Genomic DNA, 18,127 nt, shown 5'->3' on the forward strand with positions numbered 1-18,127 from the left:
AATAACTGCATTGTTTCTTTCCTGGTAAACTGACATCTGACTGTTCAAAGAAGACTTTAGAAGTAACTGGTAGCAAGTTCTCTTGAAAACTGACAAAATTTGGCATCATGGTCTTATCAAGTGCCTTCAGAAAAGGGTTCTGCCCCCCAAGGACATTCATGCTGACATGGTTGCTACCTTATGGGATGATGCTTCAGCTTTATCAATAGTACAAAAGTAAGTGGGCAACTGAATTTAGAAGAGGACAGTCTGGATGTCCTGCAATGATCATACTGATGGATAACAGGCAACTAGCTATAAATCAAATAACCAATGTCATTAGTAATCCTCTGTGAGATTTGAAAATATTCTGTACAATGAACTTGGCATGACGAATGCTTTTGCTTGGTAAGTGCTATGTCTTCTGACATGTGATCAAAAGGTTGATCACATCACGAGAAAATCTGACATTGTTTGATGCAGATCCAGCTGGTTTCCTTGAAGTTTCCTAAGCCAGGATGAATGTTGGGATTATCACTTTGAGTCAGTGACAAAGAGACAATCCATGCAATGGAAACAACTTTCCTCACCTGCTTCAAAGAAAGCCAAGGTCATTTCATCTGCAGGGAAGGTGATGGCCTCAGTTTTTGGGGATGCAAAAGGCATTGTGTTAATTGACTATCTTCAAAAGGGCCACACCTTCAATGGAGTTTCTATGCCAACTTGCTGAGGCAGTTACAAAAGACTATCAAAACCAAACTACCAGGAAAACTGATGAGAGGCATCTTGTTTCACCAGGACAATGCTCCAGCAAACAGGTCCTTGGTTTCATTGGCCTGCTGTGCATGACTGTAGCTTTGAACTGGTTTATCACCCTCCCTATTTTGATTTGGCCTCATCTGACTATCATCTGTTTCCCAACATGAAAAAACACTTGGCTGAAAACCAGTATCACAGTGATGATGACATCATATCTGCTGTTGAGGACATTTTTGATCAACAAGATGAAAGCTTCTTCACCAATCAGATCCAAGCACTGCAATACTGATGGAAGAAGTGTGTGGACAGCAAGGTGTTGAAAAATAAACTTCATTTTTTCACATTCCATGAGAGTATCTTGGTCAGCCTATGAAGTTTTCAGCTAACCCACATACCTTCCTAGATCATTCTGACCTATCATCTTTGATGTTCCAGCCATGACCATACCATCTGTTTTACAGACATAATATATCTAGAAATGTAGCCTTCCTTTTTCAAAGTTGGTAGAGTGTTATCTGAGAGAGGTTTAGCTACTATTTCTAGCAGGTAAAGTGAGCACTTTAACTGCTACCCTCTAAACTAGACAAATGAGATATTGGGTTTGTATCTGTCTCTAAGTTTGGGCTCCGATGAAAAAAGCTAGTAATGCAGGTTCTACTACAACTTCTATCAGCATTGCCACCCTAGAGGACTTTAAAAAATTAATGAAGAACATTTCTATTGACGTTACTTGTAGCTGGTTCTTTCAACTAAAAGTTTTTAATTCTCTCTCTTTATTAGCTATTTTGTTGTACCAGCTCATTTGGAGAGTTGTGTTCACAATGAAGAAAAGATGATTTTCTCTGACAATGCTAAGTTTGTGATGGCATGCAACGGATGGGTGATGGGTGACAACCCATTACGTAATTTTGCTGAAGCTGGTAAGTAAATGTCTTGTTCTCTCCTTTCTTCATGTCTCTTCTGGGCTCCTTTTTTTCATAGACACTCTTTGTTATCAACATACATACTTATCTGTTTGTCTGTCTGTCTATATTTCTATCTTTCAACATGTGTATCCATTCATCTTACCATCCATCCAGCCATTCTGTCTGTTTGTCTGACTTTCTCCACCTAATCTTCTCATTCTATTACCTTTTCCACCTCCTCCCCCTCTCCTTCCATGCTCTTTTGTTCTTTCTCTGGTATTTCTCTCTTTTTCTCTTTTTTATCCTCTTCTATCTCTCTCTCTTCTCTCTATCATTCCTTTTATCCTCTTCCACCCTCCTCAGTTTCTCTATTTTTTGTCTTATTGTCTCTTCCTCACTCTCACCTTTACTCTCTCTCTCTCTCTCTCTCTCTCTCTCTCTCTCGTCACCCCACACTTTAGTTTCTTTCTCTTGACTCTATCTCTCTCACTCTGCTGCACCATAGTTTTTGTCTCTTTCTTTTTCTCTCTCTTTTTCTCTCTTTCTCTTGCTCCCTCACACCTTAGTTTCTGTCTCTTCCCTCTCTTTATCTCTCTCTCTCTCTCTCTCTTGCTCCCTCACACCTTTGTTTCCATCTATGTTTTTTTCTTTCTCTCTCTTTCACTCCTTTCCCTTCTGTAACCTTACTATACTTGCAGGCAGTCAGGTCTATATACGCCGTGAACTAATTGCCTGGGGAGACAGTGTTAAGCTGCGCTATGGTAAGCAACCTGAAGATTGTCCTTACCTCTGGAACTTCATGAAGCAATATACTGAGATTTCAGCTCGATTCGCTGATGCATTACGCTTGGATAATTGCCATAGCACTCCAATGCATGTAGCAGAGGTAGGTAGATTTATTTTTTATTGTTCTTTATACATTGTTGTCACTGTTAAACACCACCACATCACCTTTTTCTATTCAACTTCTCATCTATCAGATTTTGACTGCTTTTTCCTCTTCTTATTCTTTTATGTTGTTTTTTTTCTTCTTCTGACACATTTCTATCTTTTCCAATCATCTTCTTCCCTTTTACTTCCTTTATTTTCTCCTCTCTTTCAGCATCATCATCAACATCGGCATCAGCATTGACATCAGCATCATCTTCATTGTCATTGTCATTGGTGTCCTTATTATCATCATCGTTGAAGGTTGGTGAGCTGGCAGAATCGTTAGCACACCAGGCAAAATGCTTAGCAGTATTTCATTGGTCATTACATTCTGAGTTCAAATTCTACCGAGGTTGACTTTGCCTTTCATCCTTTCAAGTTCGATAAATTAAGTACCAATGAAACACTGGAGTTGATGTAATTGACTTACCCCATCCCCCAAAACTTCTGGGCTTACAGTTCTATATTTAGGAGATGAGGAATTATGTACATATTTACATTATTTACATTTGACAGATATTTGTCCTCATCTTGTTGTTAACTCAATGTTTCGGCTGATATACCCTCCAGCCTTCATCAGGTGTCTTGGGGAAATTTCGAACCTGGGTTCTCATTCTTAAGGTATTTTTCGATGTTGTTGCTGTTGTTGTTGTTGTTGTTGTTCAGGTCACTGAATAATATGGCATAGTGGTTAAGAGCACAGGCTACTAACCCCAAAGATTCCGAGTTCAATTCCAGGCAGTGTTATAATAATAACAATAACAACAACAACATCAAAAAATACCTTAGGAATGAGAACCCAGGTTCAAAATTTCCCCAACACACCTGATGAAGGCTGGAGGGTATATCAGCCGAAACGTTGTGTCAACAACAAAGAAGATGAGGACAAATATCTGTCAAATGTAAATAATGTACTTCTGGGCTTGTGCCAAAATTTGAAAACCTTATTATTGTCATCATTATAGTAATTAACAGTTCAATGAATAAGCAATTGAATTTGATTAGGTGACTGATTAAAAAAAAATAACAGTGTTGGTATGCTTCCAAATGTAGTTAACCTTAATGGTGGAATAAACAATAATCAATAATCAAATAATAATAATAAACAATCTTTGAGTAAAAGTGAGTAAAAATGAACAGAATATATCTCAAAATAGGAATTGAAATATTTAAAAGGAATAATAGGATTGCCAAATTAGGTATCTAAAAGTTGAGATTATAATCCTTTCTACTAAAGGCACAAGGCCTGAAATTTGGTGGGAGGTGACTAGTCAATTACATTGGCCCCAGTGTTTCATTGGTACTTAATTTATCAAGCCCGAATGGATGAAAAGCAAAGTTGACCTTCGCAGAATTTGAACTCAGAAATGTAAAGACAGGCAAAATGCCGCAAAACATCTTGCCCAGCGTGCTAATGATTCTGCCAGCTTGCTGCCTTAGAAGTTCAAATTATAATGAAAGATTAAAATAAAAGACATAGATGAGAAATTAAAATAAGTAAACAAGTATCCAAGAAATATATAATGCCACAAAAGAAAGAAGAAATGATAGCAAAAATAGGGAGAGAAGCAAAGTAAAAAGCTAAAGATAGAAAAAGGGGAGGAGGGAGAAAAATAAAAGAAAAAGAGGAAGAGAAAAGTAGAAGACAAGAAAGAAAAAATAAATAGTATAGAATATATAAGGTGTGAGCAGTGGGGGAGAAAGAGGTTCGTTTAATATTATAAGATTGTTAAGCATCTTAACAGTATGGAAAATTACTGAAGTTAAGTATCGAAGATTACTGAAGTGGTGGTGGTCATGTGTCTCAAAGTTGATGGCAAGTTGATGGGAACAGAGAGGTGAAAAATAGAAAGAGATTATTTATAACAGAGAAAGCTTAGGAGAATAATGTAAGTCGCTTCTTCAGAAACGTACCTCTCCAATTAACTCTAACCTTAACACTAACCCTAACTCTAAGCCTAGCCCTAACAATAGTGGAGAGGTGCGTTACTGAAGAAGCTCCTAATGTAAAAACACACATACACAGTAGAACAATGTAAGTGAAAAGATATATATATATATATATATATATATATATATATATATAAGCACAGGAGTGGGTACGTGGTAAGAAGCTTGCTTCTCAACCACATGGTTCCAGGTTCAGTCCCACTGCGTGGCACCTTAAGCAAGTGTTTTCTACAACAGCCTCAGGCCAACCAAAGGCTTGTGAGTGGATTTGGTAGACAGAATATATATATATACATGTGTGTATGTATGTATGTATTTGTGCCTGTGTCTGTCTCCTCACCATCGCTTGACAACTGATGTTGGTGTGCTTGCATCCCTGTAACTTAGCAGTTTGGCAAAAGAGGCCGATAGAATAAGTACTAGACTTACAAAAAATAAGTCCTGAGGTCGATTTGTTCAACTAAAGTCAATGCTCCAGCATGGCCACAGTCAAATGACTGAAACAAGTAGAAAAATAAAAGAATATACATACATATATATATATATATATATATATATATATATACACACACACATAAAAAAATGTATATGCATAAAAATGCATCTACATCTGAATGTTCACATGAATGCATATATGTACATACTTAAATAACCTTTGAATCGTAACAGTTTGTGAACTAATCTAGTTCATATATATATATGTGCACAAAGGTTATGCACAAAATAAGTTTAATATGCTTGAAATTGAATAAAATAAATAACAATGTTGAATACACATGTACTTGTACATGATGAACAAAATGAATGATAATAATAATAATAATAATAATAATAATAATAATAATAATAATAATAATAATAATAATAATAATAATCAGAAGAAGAACATAGTGTAAATAAAATGTCGACTGTTTTGGTTCATGACTTTTGGCCCACCCAGAACATATAAGATCTTGTAGCCTATAGTCCATGAATCAAAACTAAGAGACTAGTTAGGGTATTTACTACCTCTGTGTTGTGTACTTGCCTAAAGAAGATTTCTTATTTCTTTGTCTCTCATTTACAGTACATGTTAGATGCTGCCCGTGCTGTCCGGCCAAACCTCTATGTTATTGCTGAACTCTTCACCAGTAGTGAAGCAACAGACAATCTGTTTATGAACCATCTAGGTATTAATTCCTTAATTCGTGGTATGTTTCAATTTACTGTTTTTATCAATTAGTTGCATAACCTTACAATACTTTGAGTATTTAACTGAATGGTTTATTTTTCAATTATTTTTTAGACATGAGAATATCCAGAGTTTATGCATACATGTATGTTTATATGCATAAATATACATACATACATACACACACACACACATACACACACACGCATACACACATGTGTGTGCATGTATAGAGCATGATCATTTATCATCCATTGTCCATGCTGGCATGGGTTGGATCACTTGACCAGGGGTGGCAAGCTGGAAAGCTGCACCAGACTCCACTTTGTCTTGGCATGGTTTCTATGGCTGGCTTCCTTTCCTAACACCAACCACTCCGAGAGTGTAATGGGTGCTTTTATGTGCCACCAGCATGGATACCATTTGCATAACACCAGTATCTGTCATGACTGCAGTTTTACTTGCTTTGATGGGTCTTCTTCTGAAGCGCGGCATAATGCCAAATGGGCTTGGTCATTGCCTCCGTGAGATTCAATGCTCAAAGCTGAGCATAATGTTAAGTGGTCTCAATCCTTGCTTCTGCGAGGCCCGACACTTTAAAGGTACTTTAACATGCCACTAGTACATGCCACGACTGTGATTTAACTTGGCTTGATGTGTCTTCTTCTCAAGCACAACATAATGCCGAAGTTCTCGGTCATTGCCTCTGTGAGGCACAACATTTGAAAGGAGCTCAACCACTTTGCCTTTGTGAGGCTCAACGCTCAAAAGGTGCTTTTTACGTGCCACTTGCATGGGTGCCGGTTACATGACACCAACATCAACCTTGACTGCGATTTCACTTGGCTTGACAGGGTTTTCTCAAGTACAGCATATTGCCAAAGGCCTTGGTCACTAGTCATTGCCTCTGTGAGGCCCAAAGTTCGGAGATCATGCTTCACCACCTTATCCCATGTTTTCCTGGCTCTACCTCTACCACAGTTTCCCTTCACAGTTAGGGATCAGTACTTTTTATGCAGCTGTCCTTGTCCATATGCATCACATGGCCATACCAGTGCATTCACTTCTCTTGCACACCACATCTGATGCCTCTTGTGCATAATTTTTCTCTCAGGATGCTTACACTCTGTTGAACATGTACACTGACATTGTACATCCAGCAAAGCATACTGGCTTCATTTCTATCAAGCCTATGCATGTCCTTGGTTGTCACAGCCCATGTTTCACTGCCATGTAGCATAGTTGTTCGCATACAGGTATCATACAATCTGCCTTCACTCTGAGAGAAAGGCTCTTTGTTGCCAGCAAAGGCAGGAGCTCTCTAAATTTTGCCTAGCCTAATCTTATTCTGAGAGCTATGCTGTTGGAACATCCACCTCTGCTACTAACTTGATCACCTAAGTAATGGAAGCTATCTACTACCTCTAGCTTACCCTCATGGCAGTTGATTGAGTCTATTTTCTGTACATTTTTGGTGTTTATTGTACCTATGTATCTACCATACACAAAAGCTATTTTCCCTGTTAACCTTCCTCTGATGTTGCTGCACCTTTTATGTGTCCAAAGCTTACACTAGGTGCATCTTACTGAGTTACTACCTAGACCTTTTCTACAGATTGAGCAGGGCCATCTACTTGAAGGAATTTGTGATTTGTCTGCCTTCCTACTTACTAAAGCTTTGGTTTTTGCTAGGTTAACTCTATGGCCCTTTGATTCTAGTCCTTGCTTCCATACCTGGAACTTCTTCTCTAGTTCTGGTAGTGATTCAACTATAAGAACAAGGTCATCAGCGTAGAGGAGCTCCCAGGGACAGCCTGCCTTGAATTCCTGTTATTGCCTGAAGGGCTATGATGAACAAGAGGGGGCTTAGGACCAATCCTTGGTGAACCCCTATTTGTACCCTGAATTCTTCGCTATACTCATTGCCAATCCTCACCTTACTGGTAGTGTCTCTGTACATGGCTTGTACAACTCTCACAGCCATCCATCTGTCCCTAGTTTCTGCATTGACCTCCAGATAAGGAATCGGGGGACCTTGTTGAAAGCTTTTTCCAAGTCAACAAAAGCTAAGTACAGAGGTTTATCGTTGGCTATATATTTCTCCTGCAGCTGCCTTACCAGAAATATAGCATCAGTGGTGCTTCTCCCTGGCACAAAACCAAACTGCATCTCATCTAGATTAATTCTCCCCCTAACTAACTTTCATCATCTAATCCAACAATTTGATACCTCTGTAATTATTTCTATCCAAGGCATCACCTTTACCTTTGTAGTAGTTGACTATGGTGCTGTTACACCAGTCATTGGATATGACTCTTTTGTGACTCACCTAATTTACAATATGGGTGACTAGACATAACCCACACTGCCAGATATTTTAAGCATCTCAGCAGTGATTCCTGAAGGGCTGGGGGCTTTCCCTGTTTTCATGTCCTTAATTGCTTTATCTATCAAGTTATTGTTGATTCAGATAGCTGGTCCCTCAGCTGGGTCAACATTTGGCAGGCTCTCCTCCTCCACCCATTTGTTCTCTATATTCAGCAATCTTTCATAATGGTATTTCCAAGCCTCTTTCTTTGCAGAATCACTAAATGCAAGTGCACCGTCATCCATGCGGACACATTTCTCTCTTGTGACATCACAATTTTCTCTCATACTGTCTTGCAATCTGGGTCCTCACGTTGCTGAACATAGGAAAACTTCCTCTTTTCTGCTTCTCCCTTGGCTAGATATACTTATTTCCATCTTCCCTTCTGGCTATCTGATACAGCTGCCTGCTACCCCACTCTTGCAGGTCTTCCAGGCTTGTTTCTTTGCTCGAATGGCCCTGTCTACAGCAACATTCCACCACCATGTTACCCTAGGTCTGGTTGGGACTTTGCATCACACACAGATTTGGTGTGTGGCACTCAGCAAGTTGTCCTGCAGGAATTCCCAGTTGCCTTTTATGTCACAAGTTTGTAGCTCCTCATATATATATATATATATTAGTGGTTATGTTAGCCTCATGAAGGGATGGTATCATCCAAGGAAATACTGGTTCAATACCTAATATTTTGGAGGGAATTGAGTCTGTTGTGACAAATCTACAAACATACAAAACATCTAAGTGTATATATTTTTTCCCCACTGAAGAGGTTATGCTCAGAAATATGAACTTAATATTTAATTAATTTCACTGTGTATAACTGAAACAGCTGTAAGGAATACTGATTGATTTGTTGTTGATAGTAAACTCTTATTAACTTCACAATCTCCATTTTCTTCTTCCTTTATATATATATTTGTGTGTATGTGTGTGCATGTATATATGTTTGTTTGTGTGTGTTTGTGTGTAACATGCATATATATGGTATTATCTCATATATACAAAAACGTAAGCTGTTATATAAACATAACCATGAATAAGCCATGAATAGTGAAGCAAACATATTCCTAGAATCATCTTTACAGTTGTTTCAAAAGATCAGTAACTGGCAAATGGGTTTGCATACTGATGCAGTAATCAGACAAGTGGAAATTATTATGCAAAAATAAATGTGAAATCTTAGTTTATTTGAGCCAGAGGCTTAGAAGCACTGAATTTTTCTTCAAAAAGAGTGGCTTACTTGCCACTCATTCTGAAGGAAAAGTCTAGTGCTTCTATCTGTCTATCCATCTATCTATCTACCTATCTCTTCATCTATTTACATGTGTGTGTGTTTGTGAAGTGTGTGTGTATGTATGTGTGTGTGTGTGTTCCATACTGGCATGGGTTTGACAGTTTGACAGGACCATCTAGTGAGTGCAATGATTCATTGAATGGTCCTGAGAGAGAGAGAGAGAGAGAGAGAGAGAGAGAGAGAGAGAGAGAGAGAGAGAGAGAGAGAGAGAGCTAACATGTGGTTGGGTAGGTCATTGGAGTGGTGGAAAGAAAGGGGTAAGCATAATGCATGAGTAGAGTGACTCAGTGGGTGGGTGAGTGCTCAATGTAAAGTATGGGTGGAAAGAGCAGTATTAGTGAATGAAGAATGGGGATCAATAACCTTTAATTTATTATCATAAATCTACAGATGTTTTTTTCTTTTCTTTCTGTTTTTCTTAATCTTCAGAATCCCTTGTTGCTTGGAATTCCCACGAGCTTGGTCGTCTTGTTCACCGCTTTGGTGGACAGCCAGTTGGTTCATTCATCCAGCCTCAAATCCAGCCTCTTGTTAACACTATGGCCCATGCTATTTTCTTTGACCAGACCCATGATAACCCAAGCCCTATTGAGGTAAGTGTTTTGCCCCAAGTTCATCCTTTAACAGATTTTTTCTCTCACTTTCTCCCTCTTCTATTCATATATTCTTTCTCTGTTTATTCCTACACATATATTCTGTCTCTCTCTCTATACATATATACAGTTTCCATGTTTCACCATCATCATTATCATCATCACCATTACCATTATCATCATCATGAATGATGGAGTGTTTTGGGGCAGATTGGGGCTGGATGTCCTTCCTGTTGCCAACCATCACCTGTTTCTAAACAAGGTAATAATTTCACCCTGGCTAACATAAGATTGGAAACAAGGGATACCATTTGTATGATGGGTCAAATTGTCATATGATGTCAAAACAAAGAAACACAAGCATCATGTAATAAGCACCATCCGAACATAATCGTTGCCAGGCCTGCCTTACTGGCTCCTGTGCCGGTGGCATGTAAAAAGCACCCACTACACTCTCAGAGTGGTTGGCATTAGGAAGGGCTGTAGAAACTCTGCCAGACCAGATTGGCGCCTGGTGCAGCTGCTGGCTCTCCAGACCTCAGTCAAACCATCCAACCCATATATATATATATATATATATATATATATATATATATATATTTGTTTATATATATATTCTTTTACTTGTTTCAGTCATTTGACTGTGGCCATGATGGAGCACCACCTTTAGTCAAGAAAATTGACCCCAAGACATTTTCTTTGTAAGCCTAGTGTATAAAGTTAATAAAAGATGTATGTCAATATTTTTTAGAAAATTAAAATTAGAAAACATGACTTATCTGCCGGCGAGTAACTGTAGATGTTTTTTTACTAATATTTACCTCTTCCATAATGTTTTAACCTTGTTCACTATAAATTTTTTTTTCAATATTTTTAGATTGTAACTCTTAATAATTATATTAATACCGTTAATGTAGGGATTAGTTTACAGGTTTTGTCTCTTTATATGTATTTTTATTTCTCATGTTTATGTTTATCCCTTGAATGATTTTAGATATTTTTTTAGGAATTTGACCTGAAGAGTGACTGATTTTGGAAGTAAAATCATTTCCCTTTTCTAATGAATTTGGATAGAATTTGCTTATGATTTTATATAGTCCTATTTCAGCCATGAAACGCACGTAGTCTATGTACTAGCACTGACTTTCATACATTTATGCTTTCACACTTTATATTATTGTATTAATTTTTACTGTCCTATTTATAATTTTGATTTTTGAATTAATATTTTTATTATGAATGTTTCTTTATACGATATATTATATATTATTAAAATTTTAGATTAAAATCTTAGATAAATATTGATATGGTATATGCCTTACAGCATGGTTTTGGACGGGTTCTTAGTTGACTGAGTTGTAGAGTGACGGTTCGTCTCTAAATTAGTTATATACATATATATTATATAATATGAAACCCGGTGTAATATTATACCGATTTTTGCCTGTAAGGTTGGAATAAGTTTTTATTCCCTAATATTATTACTATATACATATATATATATATATATATATATACATATATACATCAGGTTTCTTTCAGTTTTCTGTCTACCAAATCCACTCACAAGGCTTTGGTCAACCTGAAGCTATAGTAGAAGACACTTGACCAAGGTACCATGCAGTGGGACTGAACTTGGAACCATGTGGTTGTTAAGCAAGCTACTTACCACACAGCCACTCCTGCACCTATATATATATATATATATATATATATATAATTTATGTACTAGTGGTGCTCCTGCATGGCCACAACCTTAGGGCTGAAACGTATAAAAGAATAGAAAAATATTATACAGTGGAACCTCAGTTTATGAATTTAATTCATTCTTGAAACCTGTTTGTCACCTGAAATGTTCATAAGCCCAAACTATTTTTCCCATAGAAAATTCAAGAGAAGGCATGGTGAATTTGAGCAGAGACTGATGTCCTCCAGCTGATACTCCCAGCTTGTGGCCAACCATTGCTGCTGGCTTGTGTGCTCCTCACTTGAGATGTTTTATGTTCAAAAAATTGTTTGTAAACTGATTTGTTCGTGATGAGTTGAGTTTGTGTCCACTTCATCTATAGTTAGTAGTACGTCTCCTTCGCTAATGTCGATGTATTCACTTGTCTGTGAATATATATATGTTATATGTATATGTTATATATATATATATATATATATATATATATATATATATATATATATATATGTGTGTGTGTGTGTGTGTGTGTGTGTGTGTGTGTGTGTGTTATATATAAGTATATATATTTGTTTTATATACATATATATGTTATATATATATATATGTTTTATATATGTATGTATGTATATATATATCATATATATATATATATATATATATATATATATGTGTGTGTGTGTGTGTGTGTGTGTGTGTGTGTGTTATATATAAGTATATATATTTGTTTTATATACATATATATGTTATATATATATATATGTTTTATATATGTATGTATGTATATATATATATATATATATATATATATATATATGCTATATATATGCCAACGTCATCTCCCTCATTGGACACAAAACTCAGCTTGCGAAGACTTATTGTGGCAAGCGAAAGCGAAATTGTGATGGCACCTGTGCCCAGCGTCGCCTTTCTGGCACTTGTGCCCGTGGCATGTGTAAGGACTATCGAGCGAGATCGTTGCCAGTGCACTTGGACTGGCTCTCGTGCAGGTGGCACGTAAAAAGCACCCACTACACTCTCTGAGTGGTTGGCGTTAGGAAGGGCATCCAGCTGTAGAAACTCTGCCAAATCAGATTGGAGCCTGGTGTAGCCATCTGGTTTCACCAGTCCTCAGTCAAATCGTCCAACCCATGCTAGCATGGAAAGCGGACGTTAAACGACGGTGATGATGATGATGAGAGACATTTGTAAACTGAGGTTCCATTGTGTATGTATATACGCATATATGCATATAAATATATATATATATATATATATATATATATATATATATATATATACACATATATATGTATGCACATCAAGCTTTTATCAGTTTCTGTCTACCAAATCTGCCCACAGGTTTTGGTCAGCCCAGGGCTTTAGTATTAGAAACTTGCTCAAGGTGTCATGTAGTAGGACTGAACTCGGAACCCTGTGGTTGAAAAGCATTACTATTGCATGTTAGCCTTGTTTTCATTTTATTATTAGTCTCTATCAAAGTGATGAGCTGGCAGCATCATTAATGCATTTGGCAAAATTCTTAATGACGTATTATCTGGCTGTTTATGTTCTGAGTTCAAATTCCTCCAAGATCACCTTTGCCATTTAGCCTCTCGGATTCAATAAAATAAGGCATCAGTCAAGTGCTGGCCCCATTGTAATTGACTGGCTCCCTCCTCTTAAAACTGCTGACCTCTCACCAAAATCTGAAACTATTATTAGTCTGCATCTGTTGAAGAAGGATCCTTGCTAATGAGCTTCATTGCAGCCTTTCTTGTGGAAGTAATTGATATTTAATCTGTGCCAGTGCCCCTGGACTGGCTCATGTGTGGGTGACACATGAAATGCACCATTTTGAGCATGACCGTTGCCAGTGCCGCCTGACTGGCCTTCGACACTCTCTGAGTGGTTGGCATTAGGAAGGGCATCCAGCTGTAGAAACTCTGCCAAATCAGATTGGAGCCTGGTGTAGCCATCTGGTTTCACCAGTCCTCAGTCAAATCGTCCAACCAATGCTAGCATGGAAAGTGGACGTTAAATGATGACGATGATGATGATGATGATGAATTTAAGGTGGCAAACTGGCAAAATCATTAACACACTGGACAAAATGCCTAGTGGTATTTCTGTTTTTATGTTCTGAGTTCAAATTCCGCCAAGGTTGACTTTGCCTTTCATCCTTTTGGGGTTGATGAAATAAGTACCAATGAAGCATGAGTGTCAATGTAATTGACTAGCCTTGCCCCTATTTCCCCACCGTGTGCCTATTGCAGAAGGGATATTTAATTTGAATTAATTCAAGATGACTGGAACATCAGGACAGAGAAGAAATCCCAGTTGTTCTGAGATGGAGGAAGAGAGCAAAATCTTTAGAAAAAAGAGTTGCAAAGTGAAATAAACAATAGTTATCATGCAGGTGAGGAGGAGAGATAAGTGAATGGACGGAGTGGTAGTGGTGTAGATTTAGCAGTTTGTAGTAGTAGTAGCTGCAGCAGCAGCACTATTAGTAGTAGTGGCAGCAGCAGTAGTAGTGGTGGTAGTTGAAGGTGGGTAGCAGCAGTAGTAGTAGTGGTAATGGTGGGGGGTAGCATCAGCAACATCAGCAGCAGTAGTAATAGTAGTAGTAGCAGCAGCAGCTATTGCAGTATTAGTAGTGGTACCAGTATTAATAGTAGCAGTAGTAGTGGTGGTGATGGTGGTGATGGTGGTGGTGGTGGTGGTTGGGGTAGCTCCATCATCATCATCAGCAGCAGCAGTAATAGTTGTAGTAGTAATAGTAAGAGAAGAGTATTAGGACCCTATGATAAGGGCCAGGAATTTGGTTAGTGAGGGTAAATTTTTACCTTTCAAGCAGGCAGCTACATTTTATTATAATTTTTTTAATATTTATGTAGCTTCGGCTGATGAGGGAGGAGAGGAGAGCATCTTTGACTGTTCCCCTGAGTCCCTAGCACTGATCGGAGATACAGGAGATGTTATTCTTTAGACAAGAGACCATGTCTGTTTGTTTGCTATAGAGTGGACTTCACTAATGGCACCCAAGGTAAACCAGGTGGAGGATGATGTCTACCATCCAGCAACAAGAACAGGCCATCTGACAAGCTTCCACACAGTTTTTGTCTACCAAATTTCTATCACAAGGCTTTGGTCAACCCAAGACTATGATAGAACACATTTGCCAAAAATGCTGCATGTAGAGGATTGAACCTGAAGCCACATGATTGTGCAACACACTTCTTAACCATATAGACATGCTTGCACTCCATACTTTCCCAGATTTATAAGCAGCACTTTAAATGTGTAACACATTTGTGTTTCCTAGTTGTAGGTTGATTACTGTCTTTTACTTTGCAGAAAGTGTTATTGGTTAACAATGAGGGTATTATTTAATTGTGACTCTGTCTCATGCTCTCCCCCTCTGTCTCTGTTTCCTTCCCAGTGTGTCTGAAGTTAGCAGGTTAAAGATTTTTTTTTTGTCCTGTTTAACCATTTTGATAACAAACCCTTGAGTTTGTGCCTGGTCCCATGATACAAGCCCCTGTTTTAAAGTTTCCATCAAAATTTATGTTAATTTATGTTCCAGACACCAGCTTAATAACAACAAAGTTATTTTAGTAAATTTTTCATTATTTTAAAAATTAATTGAATTAAAAGCATAGTCTTTCAGCAGAAATATGGTAACAAAGGAGTTAATTCTAATTTCTTTTACTTTGTTTTTTTTCCTTTTCTTTTCAGAAACGCAGTGTCTATGATGTTCTCCCAACAGCTGCTTTGATATCAATGGCTTGTTGTGCATCTGGAAGCAACCGTGGTTATGATGAATTGGTACCACATCATGTAAGTGTCACTATCTGACAATATGCAGGATAAATGTTTAATTGTTTTCATAGGTCACATTCACAATATTAATAATAATAATAATAATAATGAGCATATTGTATGCAGTGAGGGCACATGGCCTAGTGGTTAGGGTGTTGTGGTCACAATCGTGAGATCATGGCTTCAATTCCTAGATTGGATGGTGCATTGTTTTCCTGAGCAAAACACTTCATCTCACGTTGCTCTGTGATCACTTTGACACCTGAAGCATGATACACTCTGCTCCTGTTCAGGTAATGTCGATTTGATGGAGGGAGTGAGCTAATGTACAGCACAAGCATTTGATCACTATAAACAAATCATTATGCAGGTCGTTTGGCAAAAACCTGAACATTCATACATTGTCTTCAATGGGAGAGTCCATCATTGTCTGCTGTGCTCAGGTGCTCAACAACACATCTGCAAAGGTTTAATGAAGGGATAGAGAGCAGGCATATACACTTAGTCAAGAAAGACAGCAATAAAAGCTAAGAAGTACATATATAGTACACTGAATAAGAAACAAAAAATAGAGAAAAGTGAACATTAAAAAAATCATAAGGAATAAGGGTGCATAGGCACATCAGGAGTAGTGTTGTCCTATTTCAGGAAGCATGGAGGTTTTGAAAGATGCAGTTTTCTGATAGCTAACAACTGATACAGGTAATTTAACCCTTTAGCATTTAAACTGGCCATTTCCAGCCCAATCACTAAGTTACTTGGATGTAAACACACCAGCACCGTCAAGCAGCGGTTTGGGACACAGGCACAAACAACACACACACACACACATACATACATACATACATACATATATACATACATACATACATACACACACACACATACACACAAGCAAACATACATACATACATACATACAGACAGTCAGACAGACAGACATACACACAAGCAAACATACATACATACATACATATGATGAGCCTCCTTCAGTTTCCATCTACCAACTCCACTCAAAAGGTTTTTTCCCAAGGTCCCATGAAGTGGGACTGAATCCTGAACCTTTATTTTATGAAATTGACAATAAAGGCCTTACATAGAGGGGACAGCACAAGGTGGGGACAAAAGAAAACAGCAAAAAAAACGAATGAAAGGAATAAATTTATATAATGAAAGATGAAATGAAGCTGTTCGGCTTCACCTCCAAGCGACTTCATTGAACCTGTAGCAACACCATATACATTACTCTTTCCAACACTATTTGAATTACCATTTGCAACCAACTTTAGAACACAATTATTTGCAATTATCATTAACAACAGTTATTCCACATCTTTTTTTAAAATGTCTATATTATATTTCTTTAAAATGTCGACGTACCTTATTCTTTTCAGCATTTTGCTGGTGTCAATTTTTTTCTTCCACCACTCGCAGTCACAATATTCCATATACTTATGCAACTTCCACAGGTTCTCCGGGTCTGTTAGCACATAATAATTGTTCTCGGGCAGACTCCTTACACCTGCTACATCCACCTTGACTACTCTGTCCCACGAATTTACCTCATTATCCAGTTCCTCATCTTGTCCATTGTACGTCAATACATATTTTTCCTTACAAGGTTGGGGTGGGTAAATTTGAGGCTCCTGTGTGTTTGCAATTGTTTTTTTGTCAGAATGGGCATGGGGAGGGTTGGTGTATGTGGGGAGTGGTTGGGATAGAGTGGGTGTGGGTGGGGGTCCGGATGGGTGCAGGTTGGGGGCTCATTCTTTACCACATATGTCCTCTTCTTTTTCTTTTCCTCTCTGCTGTCTCCCAGCTGTCGTTTATCTCTTCTTCAATGCTGGTGCTTGTCTTCCTTGGTAGTATCATGTTTTTTTCCTCCATGGGCTATGGAGCACCCACCACTTTTTCACTCTCCTCAGCCTTTTCTCGTGGTAGAGGGCACTCCGCTCTAATGTGCCCTTCTGGTGGCCTGCAGGACCACCACCTTCTCTTCCATGTCTAGCAGTATGGCAGCCACCAGCCAGACCACATTCACTTCTGATGGTATGTTTTCCACCCGAACCCTGGAAGTACGCCTCCCAAGGTACACAGGTAGACGCACCACCTCGTCTGTCTTCAGTGGTATGGCCGAGTACAGTCTGGCAGTTGCTATCTCCTTAAACTGCACCTCCACTATTCCGTATTTTTGTCCCCTGGCAAGGTATGATATCTCCTGCCAACCTGACCTCAGTGCCTTTTCCACCTGTGCCTCCGACACCACTTCTATTTTCCTTGTTGCTGTGGTGTAGGTTCTATAGACAATCATCCTTCCTACCTTGTCCTTTAATACCTTGTGGGGGTGGGGGAACACCTTCACATCATTCCCCTCCCTTTCAAGCATTCCCTTGATCTCGCTCAACTCTTCCAGATTCACTTCTTCAATTTTTTTCTCTAGCCACCGCTGCATAATTCCTCTTTTCCATCTCTTTGTCTTTCTTGTTTAAGTATTCAACTAATTCCTCCTCAGATGAATCACATTCTAGCGAAGAATACTTTAACTTCTCCCAACTTCTTGCTCGACGCCCCTCCATTACACAAGAAGAAAAACGTTGCTCTGCCAAGACAGCCAAAAATCACGTGTGTACCAAACAAATCCAACAATGCAGCTGAACAATCATAAACTGGAAG

The 18,127-nt window shown here is 38.3% G+C and overlaps 1 protein-coding gene across 7 annotated transcripts in view; it reads left to right on the plus strand.

Annotated features, from left to right (window-relative positions):
* The window catches only part of LOC106878848 (glycogen debranching enzyme), a 123,978-nt gene that overhangs the window by 63,802 nt on the left and 42,049 nt on the right, over positions 1–18,127 (plus strand). For all 7 annotated transcript variants that reach the window (XM_052970632.2, XM_052970628.2, XM_052970626.2 and 4 more), the window contains 5 exons: positions 1,519–1,658; positions 2,342–2,529; positions 5,590–5,713; positions 9,786–9,949; positions 15,372–15,473. In XM_052970632.2, the coding sequence (XP_052826592.2) occupies positions 1,519–1,658; positions 2,342–2,529; positions 5,590–5,713; positions 9,786–9,949; positions 15,372–15,473 (718 nt within the window). The remainder of the gene's footprint in view (positions 1–1,518; positions 1,659–2,341; positions 2,530–5,589; positions 5,714–9,785; positions 9,950–15,371; positions 15,474–18,127) is intronic.

Source organism: Octopus bimaculoides, chromosome 9 (genome assembly GCF_046866305.1).
Source record: "Octopus bimaculoides isolate indiv1 chromosome 9, ASM4686630v1, whole genome shotgun sequence".
Classification (NCBI taxonomy): domain Eukaryota; kingdom Metazoa; phylum Mollusca; class Cephalopoda; order Octopoda; family Octopodidae; genus Octopus; species Octopus bimaculoides.